This window comes from Tachypleus tridentatus, chromosome 3 (genome assembly GCF_004210375.1).
Source record: "Tachypleus tridentatus isolate NWPU-2018 chromosome 3, ASM421037v1, whole genome shotgun sequence".
In the NCBI taxonomy this organism is placed as follows: Eukaryota; Metazoa; Arthropoda; class Merostomata; order Xiphosura; family Limulidae; genus Tachypleus; species Tachypleus tridentatus.
In genome coordinates, this window is record NC_134827.1 from 116,967,193 (window position 1) to 116,977,706 (window position 10,514).

At 39.2% G+C, this 10,514-nt stretch overlaps 1 protein-coding gene across 4 annotated transcripts in view; it reads right to left on the reverse strand.

Annotated features, from left to right (window-relative positions):
- Positions 1-4,963, reverse strand: part of LOC143247839 (homeobox protein extradenticle-like) — a 127,249-nt gene extending 122,286 nt beyond the window's left edge. Inside the window, exon 1 of one of the 4 annotated variants that reach the window (XM_076496365.1) lies at positions 4,921-4,963. In XM_076496365.1, the coding sequence (XP_076352480.1) occupies positions 4,921-4,948 (28 nt within the window). In that variant the 5' untranslated portion in view covers positions 4,949-4,963. Of the gene's footprint in view, positions 1-1,522; positions 1,885-4,920 lie in introns of those variants that run through there. The other 3 variants (XM_076496366.1, XM_076496364.1, XM_076496368.1) reach the window with 3 other exon arrangements.
- Positions 4,964-10,514: the final 5,551 nt, after the last annotated feature.

The following is a 10,514-nucleotide window of genomic DNA, read 5'->3' on the forward strand; positions in this document are numbered from 1 at the left end:
TTTTAAACGCAAAATTACACGATGGCCTATTTGCGCCATGTCCACCGTACGAAATCAAAAATCGTCATTTAGCGTCATACGTCCGTAAAGTAACAGCTGATTGACTACAAGACCACATACAATACAGTATTTTTTACAAACGAATTTCTACAAATGAGAAAAGGAATATTTTTAGAACAGCTTCAAGAGTTAGCCTAAATAATATATCGTTACATACGTTACATTACATGTACAGTGTAAGGTAGTGCTCATTACACGTACAGTGTAAGGTAGTGCTCATTACATGTAGTGTAAGGTAGTGCTCATTACATGTAGTGTAAGGTAGTGCTCATTACATACGTTACATTACATGTACAGTGTAAGGTAGTGCTCATTACACGTACAGTGTAAGGTAGTGCTCATTACACGTACAGTGTAAGGTAGTGCTCATTACACGCACAGTGTAAGGTAGTGCTCATTACACGCACAGTGTAAGGTAGTGCTCATTACACGCACAGTGTAAGGTAGTGCTCATTACATGTACAGTGTAAGGTAGTGCTCATTACATGTACAGTGTAAGGTAGTGCTCATTACATGTAGTGTAAGGTAGTGCTCATTACACGCACAGTGTAAGGTAGTGCTCATTACACGCACAGTGTAAGGTAGTGCTCATTACACGCACAGTGTAAGGTAGTGCTCATTACACGCACAGTGTAAGGTAGTGCTCATTACATACGTTACATTACATGTACTTGTTCGTTTTCTTTAAGCAAAGCTAAGGCAACGTAGTGTCCTGACTATATGAACTGACTACAACAGTCTATAAAGTGTTAGGTAGTGTCCTGACTGTATGAACTGACTAAAACAGTCTATAAAGTGTTAGGTAGTGTCCTGACTGTATGAACTGACTACAACAGTCTATACGGTGGTAGATAGTGTCTTGACTATATGAACTGACTACAACAGTCTATACGGTGGTAGATAGTGTCTTGACTATATGAACTGACTACAACAGTCTATACGGTGGTAGATAGTGTCCTGACTATATGAACTGACTACAACAGTCTATAAAGTGTTAGGTAGTGCCCTGACTATATGAACTGACTACAACAGTCTATAAAGTGTTAGGTAGTGTCCTGACTGTATGAACTGACTACAACAGTCTATACGGTGGTAGGTAGTGTCCTGACTGTATGAACTGACTACAACAATCTATACAGTGGTAGGTAGTGTCCTGACTGTATACACAGTAGCCTTACATGTGGCGTATACGCATTGCGACATCAAACTATCCCTGGGAAAATGTCTTTAGTGCATGTGTTTGAAAACAACAAAAACTCACCCTCTATTCTCAGTGGTCGAGATGCAACAGGGATTCGATCTAACTACAAGTGGCTATACTCTGACGTCAGTGACTATCTAATATCTGTTCTAATCAAAGTCATTTATCACTTCTGATTTCCTCCATGATATTCATTATTTTAATATTTTGTTCTTCTTCTGTTTTCTTGGTTATTATGAGTTTTTATGTCTGGATTCTTACCTGTCCAACCATCCATCATCTTTCTCATCCTCATAATGTCCATTTCGTCACTTCTTTACATCCTTTATTTTTGTGCCGATTCTCAATGTTGTTGCCACTTCAAGATGTTGTTGTTTAGAAACATTAGATGAACCAATCTCTACGTCATTAGCCGTTACAGTTGTCCTAGAACGAGGCTAGAATCCCAGGAGTCTTGCTAGTTTCACCATCTCGAACACGACGTGTACAGCGATCAAGCATTGCTTGCAGGAAGGGGAGGGCAAACACGCATGCACAAACCAGACCAGCTGCCAAGGCCAGAGAAAGGTCAGCTTAGCGAGAACTGTGTTTCTAAAGCTGTTAGAAGTTTGGTGCAGGAATACAAACGTTGACACGACATCAGCACGATCACATTAGAAAATAATTGATAAACATTGAGCACCGGATACGTTTCTCGTGACGTTTAAAAATAAAGAGTCCTTCAGAGTTGCCAAAGTTGATATTTTATTACATTTCAACCAATGAAAAAAACATCGACGGATTTGTACTTCCTGAAACTTACAACATCAGTTAGTTTTTGGTGATACATATTACTAAACAAAAGACAAAATTCATAAACGTCAGTCACGTGGACGTGGCAAAGATATATTATCTTATCCACGTTGCCCAAAGTAACAGTTGGGCTAAGTTACACACCTTTATCCACGTTGCCCACAATACCAGTTAAGCTAAGTTACCACACATTTATCCACGTTGCCCACAGTAACAGTTGGGCTAAGTTACCACACCTTTATCCACGCTGCCCACAGTAACAGTTGGGCTAAGTTACCACACCTTTATCCACGTTACCCACAGTAACAGTTGGGCTAAGTTACCACACCTTTATCCACGTTGCCCACAGTACCAGTTGGGCTAAGTTACCACACCTTTATCCACGTTGCCCACAGTACCAGTTGGGCTAAGTTACCACACCTTTATCCACGTTGCCCACAGTAACAGTTGGGCTAAGTTACCACACCTTTATCCACGTTGCCCACAGTACCAGTTGGGCTAAGTTACCACACCTTTATCCGTTGCCCACAGTACCAGTTGGGCTAAGTTACCACACCTTTATCCACGTTGCCCACAGTACCAGTTAGGCTGGATTACCACACCTTTATCCACGTGCCCACAGTACCAGTTAGGCTAAGTTACCACACCTTTATCCACGTTGCCCACAGTAACAGTTGGGCTAAGTTACCACACCTTTATCCACGTTGCCCACAGTAACAGTTGGGCTAATTACCACACCTTTATCCACGCTGCCCACAGTAACAGTTGGGCTAAGTTACCACACCTTTATCCACGTTACCCACAGTAACAGTTGGGCTAAGTTACCACACCTTTATCCACGTTGCCCACAGTACCAGTTGGGCTAAGTTACCACCCACCTTTATCCACGTTGCCCACAGTACCAGTTGGGCTGGGAGATTACCACACCTTTATCCACGTTACCCACAGTAACAGTTGGGCTAAGTTACCACACCTTTATCCACGTTGCCCACAGTACCAGTTGGGCTAAGTTACCACACCTTTATCCGTTGCCCACAGTACCAGTTGGGCTAAGTTACCACACCTTTATCCACGTTGCCCACAGTACCAGTTAGGCTAAGTTACCACACCTTTATCCACGTTGCCCACAGTAACAGTTGGGCTAAGTTACCACACCTTTATCCACGTTGCCCACAGTAACAGTTGGGCTAAGTTACCACACCTTTATCCACGTTGCCCACAGTAACAGTTGGGCTAAGTTACCGCACCTTTATTCACGTTGCCCACAGTAACAGTTGGGCTAAGTTACCGCACCTTTATTCACGTTGCCCACAGTAACAGTTGGGCTAAGTTACCACACCTTTATTCACGTTGCCCACAGTAACAGTTGGGCTAAGTTACCACACCTTTATTCACGTTGCCCACAGTAACAGTTGGGCTAAGTTACCACACCTTTATTCACGTTGCCCACAGTAACAGTTGGGCTAAGTTACCACACCTTTATCCACGTTGCCCACAGTACCAGTTGAGCTAAGTTACCGCACCTTTATCCACGTTACCCACAGTAACAGTTCGGCTAAGTTACCGAACATTAACAAAGACAGCACGTAACAAGTAATTCGAATCTCGTTTACTGCTGTTCCTAACGAGACAGCCCCAAGTTTACAGAGTTACAATGTTAAAGTACAGGGTTCTGTTTCCTGCAGTGGACACAGTAGACAATACAATGTCGCTTTTCTCTCAAACAATCAATGTCCGATAAACAATGGTTATGTAACTTGATAACACGTGAATTAGTGAGTAAAAAAAAAGATCAAGTGAACTCAGTAACAACGCGAGATTTTTTCTATATTAATCTGGATTCACATAAACTGTAGAAAACACTGAGTCAGTAATGCACTCATTACGCAGGTTTCGTCACCTAAGTCTTACTTACCAATATCTTACGGCATTACCTCACATAATCAACATATAAATTACGAAAGTGCATAAATTAAGTAACCTTCAACCATAGCTGACAAACAATTAAAAGTAGTCAAACCCAAAACCTACGGAAACCAATCACCAGGCTACAAATACCAACATCTCTCTTCCACAAATATTCGTCTTTTGTAATCTACATTCTAGGCTATATTAGGTGTGATTCCCACGTGACGTTTTATACACGCGGAAGATAGTGAGATGTTAAAAACATATACATCAAGAAAACAACGATATATTTGGTACACCCTAACACCACAAGTCAGGTTTCACGATATATCACAGATAATTATATTTCATATTTATGAGTACATCCGCCCCACATATAAAACTTTATCATGACAATTCCAAATTTAATATTACATGGAAACAACGGTTGAAATGAGGATGGTGGGAGCTTGAACGTGCACAGCCCCATATAACTGTATCAAATTATTAAAGGAAAAGATGTACAGATGTCATATATAGCTTGTTATGAACAGCAACAAACCGAAACAAAGATAAAAAAACATTGCAACAACTGAAAAAATCCCAGGGCGCTGGCTAAAATGTAGGATATGAAATGAACCCATGGTTTCGGAGGTGATTGAAGAAGTAGTGTAGTGGGGATACACTGTCTCTCAATCTGAATTTCCGTTCACCAGTCTCACAGAGGATAATTAAATTATGAAGTAAAATAAAGAAATAGAAGTCAGGAGAGCAAGATGTGTGTTCTCAAACCCACAAAGTTCCACATCTATATCACTTTTCGTTCTCAAACCCACAATGTTCCACATCTATATCACTTTTCTCTGTCTACAGACAGTTGTGGGAAGGTGACTGTTCTCCAAAGTACACCAGAGAAAACTAAATAAATAAAATTAAATAAGGTACTACCACTTGGGGGTAAGTAAGTTGAATAAACTTACCTCTTGAAATTAGCATTCCAGAGCCCATATGGTGATAAGGCACTAATTAGTAGCCCAGAAGGTGAATTATACCAGTATGAAGGGTCCCAACCAATTATCTAAACTAACTTGTATAACACCCAACCACTATCCATTAAGTCCATCGTAACTATCAGTTTTCACACTAAACCTATAAAGGTTTACACCTTACCTTATATGTGGTAAGGTGTTCATCCACATAAAGTAGTGCCAAGTTGTTTAACGAACTTAGTTTAAATATCAAAAACTAGTACTCTTCTAGTTTTGTAGGTCGCTCAAAAACAAAAGGTCAGTTAGCTTATGAATTACGTAGTGGGGTTTACTTTTCTCTTTACTTATTTAATGACATTATACTATTATTTTATTAAATTATCATACGATAACAAATACACATTCGTCAAAATTTCGTTTTTCTAATTGGTTGTTTACGCGTAGCTTATCGGCGTTTCTTTTAAGTCCGCGCTGTTTTCGAATTATTTATTGTATAACATAGATTAGAAGTTTAATTAACGTTATTGATTGGTTGAAAATGTAGGTGCAGTATAAATGGAAGCCAATCATCATCTTTTTCCTCTCAGTAGCTCACAGCCTAAAAATAAATTTGATATTCGTTGTGGGCAAAGCATAAACAGTCCATTGTGCAGCTCCGGTTACGACATACAAGCAAAGTCATATTCCGTCGCGATAAACAGAAAGTTCACGAAACCCGGGCTATCAAACAAGACAAGTATGTCCCGTCTCAGTTACCCGAGATTCTTCCCATATTGAGCAAGAAATTAAACAGCGTAGTCTTAGGTGCACGAGTCGAGGTCAAGGTGCACATGTCACGACCGTTTGTTTGTTTGTTTTTTCAATTTCGCACAAAGCTACTCGAGGGCTATCTGTGCTAGCCGTCTCTTATTTGGTAGTGTAAGACTAGAGGGAAGGTAGCTAGTCATCACCACCCACCGCCAACTCTTGGGCTACTCTTTTACCCACGAATAGTGGGATTGACCGTCACATTATAACGCCCCCACAGCTGAAAGGACGAGCATGTTTGGCGCGACGGGGATGCGAACTCGCGACCCTCAGATTACGAGTCGCACGCCTTAATACGCTCGGCCATGTCACGACCGTTTACAGAGCGCCGTTCAACAAAGTATTTATTAGCTGTATAATATGACAGTTATTAACTATTCATTTACCCTGTATTGGTGATTTAACAACAGTTCGTGGCAGAGGAGATAACATACCAGATATAGTATACAGGGATATTGAAAAACTGTTGATATCTATTCCGAAGGTTCAAAAAGTTAGATAAACACAATACTCGAAACGTATGATGGACAAAAGAATTTCATTTTTCAGATGAATATCGCCTTGGACTTTGACCTGTAACAGACCGAGTCAGGCTAACGTGACCAATTGACAGACACGTCTTGAATACAAATACATTTTACTTTTGGTATATAAAAGACTTGTACATCTGAATACAATCTTGTCACACTTTGTATAAAAACACGTGTTACATTCAGAACTGTGGTCAACATTCCTTCTACATTTAAATGACCTTGTGCATACTGAGTATCATCTACTAAATTTTACCAAATACACCTGATGAAAAATTTCTAATCGCTCGTTTCTTCTCTATTTGGGTCATGAATAAATATGTGTGATGATACTTACAACTATTTAGTTCTATAACTCATAAAAGCAAAGCTCAAAGTCGTTGTCAAAGTATAAGGAAAGGCCGCCATCTACTTCACTATCAATGGTTTATCTTAAAATTTTCAAGCCAAGTTACAAAAAGAAATATCCACGCATAACCATGCCTAATTTTGAAATAGCAAAGCAGCTCCAACATTGCTCAACACTAACTCTTGGACTAATTTCATCTGACCAACTACTAACATTTAAACCAGTGCTTCCCAACCTTTTTTATACCCCGCACCCCTAAAAAAATTTAATATGTTCTCACACCCCTCACAGTAATTATTTATTTAAAAATAAAGGTAAAGGTGGCCAAAACAAATGTTATCTCGCACCCCCTGGAACACTATCTCGCACCTCCAAGGGGTGCGAGCACCCCTGGTTGGGAACCACTGATTTAAACGTAAATTTCATAGTACACCATGGCCCCAAAGTGCGAGAACAGGGTGTGAAAGGTGAACCCGCAGAGAAGCATCCTAATGGGCCACTCTTCAGTCTTAGTTTCAAACATACACTATATGTCAACAGAAAGTTGAATTATTTCAACCGACTGGTCTGAGCTAAAAACTTAAGTCAAAATTAGTTAAACATCAAGTTATGTTTAAAATCTGTGGATGAGTTAGTAACAAAGCACGAGTCACGTGGACACAAAATAATAAAATATTTAAAGATAAATGTCTGAGGATAATGAGTAACACATACAGGTTTACAAATAGTTATTAACCTTATATGGAAAATAAATATTGAATCAAAAGATTAGATTTATTAACAACATTTCATCAGCCATATAATAACAATTAATAAATTTAGGCTTAGTTTCGTTGCAAGACAGTTGCTGGTTATAAGTATCATTTTATTACCAAGTTACAGATTTTACACTGATGGCAAATATTTTTTTAAAACAGGTACAGTTTCGATCCCTAGTGCGATCATTCTCAAGAACACAAGTTTTAAAGGTAAAGACAGTTTTAGTACTTAAGAAATCAATATTCAACAAATATACGTTGTTAGATTCTCTCTATTTCTAGTGCAAGCCATTTGCACGAGCATGTTATAAATGGTATTTCACTGCAAGACTATTTTTTCACCCCTAACCGAAATTCGTTTAGTAGAAACCGTCTCAGCAGACATAACTGTAAATAAGATAATTAGATACGTTAATTAACAATAGCGTTGTAAATGTAATCATTTTAAATAAACAGTTTAAGATTTGTAATTAACAGTACTAAGCACAACACGTGTTATGTTCAATTTTTAGTCGTATCTACATCTGTTTCCTCATTCTCTTCTCTGATTAACCTGTTCCCTAATTTCAACGACTATATCTTTATTACAACTACACTTTAATACCGACAAAACAATATTTGACTTCAACATATCAGTAGCAAGTGTCCAGATAAGAAGAAACCCAAGCATGACCGTCCTGAATTTTGAAATACTGATCAGCTAGTCATCAAACCCTGTCGCAAGAAGTTTTATTCAGTTACTGACAGTAATCCTTGTAGCATCTGAACATTCAGAGGGTGTTTAACCGCATATAGTCTCAAATCTAAGACCCACAGCCTGACAATAGGCCACGCCCAGTTCCTACTTACAGAGGGATAAAGTTTCCAAACATGAGAGAAATAAACCTCAAATTTACAAACACACCTGTTGACTGCCAAGTATTTCAGCTGCTACAATACAACTCTAATGTTTCTTTTTTTGTAACTTTTTCGTGACGCCATTTTGGATCGAAAGTGAAATAATATGTAAGTAGGTCAAATAAATGTATGTATGATGCTGACATCTAGTGTTGAAGTTAGGTAATATTGAGAACAAATTAACTCATCCGTGGCACTGTGTTACCGATCGGCTTGGACGAGTTATCTCGTCTACGGCACTGAACAGGTTAATACATCGTACTGAGTGTATTGTCAACTCACGATCATCCTGTATATCGGTATGGTGGGGTAGTGGAATTTCATTCTAGAGCTTTAAATATTATAACTTGAGTAACATATAACACGATTCTTTACGATACGGTTACTTCAACAGTTTTATTTAATTTTCTGCAAAATCTTGCCATGGGTGTCCACGGGTGGGGAACTGCCCCCCCCCCAAGATAAGTTTTAGCGGATGTCCCCAAATCTTACCACTTTTTCCAAGTGACGTTTCATTGTTTAACACCCTGGTTTGAGGCTATGCATAAACGCGTCTCCTACTTACAAGTTCGCTCCTCCCCTAACTTTGATTTTTTATACAAAAATAATTATCTTTAAACATTTGTAGTTAAACACAGAGCTAAACAAAGGGGTTTCTATGCTCTGCCCACCACAGGTATCGGAACCCAGATTATAACGTTGCAAATCCGCAGACATACCGTTATACCACTAGGGGTCTCTTAAAAAAAAACATTCTCACATAAATTGTGACACTGAAATATGAACAACATTAAAATGTTAAGATATTTCAAGTCGAGCGCTTGGGTTTTAAATGTTAGGGTTCATGGTTTACTGCCCGTGGGTACGCTATAAGTGTGTGTTTTCCTTATAGCAAAGCCACATCGGGCTACCTGTTTAGCCCACCGAGGGGAATCGAACCCCTGATTTTAGCGTTATAAATCCGGAGACATACCGCTGTACTAGCGGAGGGCTCATATATAAAAGTAAAAGACTTAAGGCCAGTATTCGATAAGAAAGAAAGATGATAGTGAGAAACGTGCCGCCGACTAGCTGCCTTCCCCTGGTGCATCATTTACAAATTAGGGTGGTCTGATCACAGGTAGCTAGCCCTTGTTGTAGATTTTGCAAATTTTCTGAAAAAGAAACATGTATCAAACCTAGCTGGTCAACAGTGTTCACTTAAGACACGAGGTTTCTAACCTTTTTTTGCTAGGGCTCTCTTTGAAAATATCTTAGGTTCTGAAGACCCCTACCAACAAACACACAAAGTAATAACAAATTACTACATACACTCGGGATCCCAGTTTGAGATATGCTAAGAAAACGTTAAATGCACATAAAACGCTGAATAATGGATTCTAGGAAGAGCAAAGTCATTTCTCCTTACCGTTGTTAAAATCGCTATTTTAAAACCGAAAGATTATGATAAAATTATTGGAATAAACACGAATACTCAGATCAACTAATCCATCCAATGGACCCTTTCACAACGACCTACGTAAAGCACGTGCACACCTAAGAAGCAGTCTTCGTGTCCACATGCTGCTTGATATAGCAGCAGGAGTTAAGTACCGAAATTGTTGAAGATGAAAACACCAATGAAAACAATTAAAGAATACAACGAACTGAAGAACTGTCCTACATGGTGTGTAAGTTATGGTAACGTGTCTTGTAGGCAAAACAACCTGGTGCAGAACACAGTGTGTGATATGCTGTGCAAATGGTGTTGTATCAAGACCCATGGTAACGTGTCTTGTAGGCAAAACAACCTGATGCAGAACACACTATGTGATATTAACAGCTAAATGGTGTTGTATCAAGACCCATGGTAACGTGTCTTGTAGGCAAAACAACCTGATGCAGAACACACTGTGTGATATTAACAGCTAAATGGTGTTGTATCAAGACCCATGGTAACGTGTCTTGTAGGCAAAACAACCTGATGCAAAACACACTGTGTGATATTAACAGTTAAGGCCAGTTGTATCAAGACCCATGGTAACGTGTCTTGTAGGCAAAACAACCTGATGCAGAACACAGTGTGTGATATTAACAGCTAAATGGTGTTGTATCAAGACCCATGGTAACGTGTCTTGTAGGCAAAACAACCTGATGCAGAACACACTGTGATATTAACAGCTAAATGGTGTTGTATCAAGACCCATGGTAACGTGTCTTGTAAGAGCAAAACAGCGATGCAGAACACAGTGTGTGATATTAACC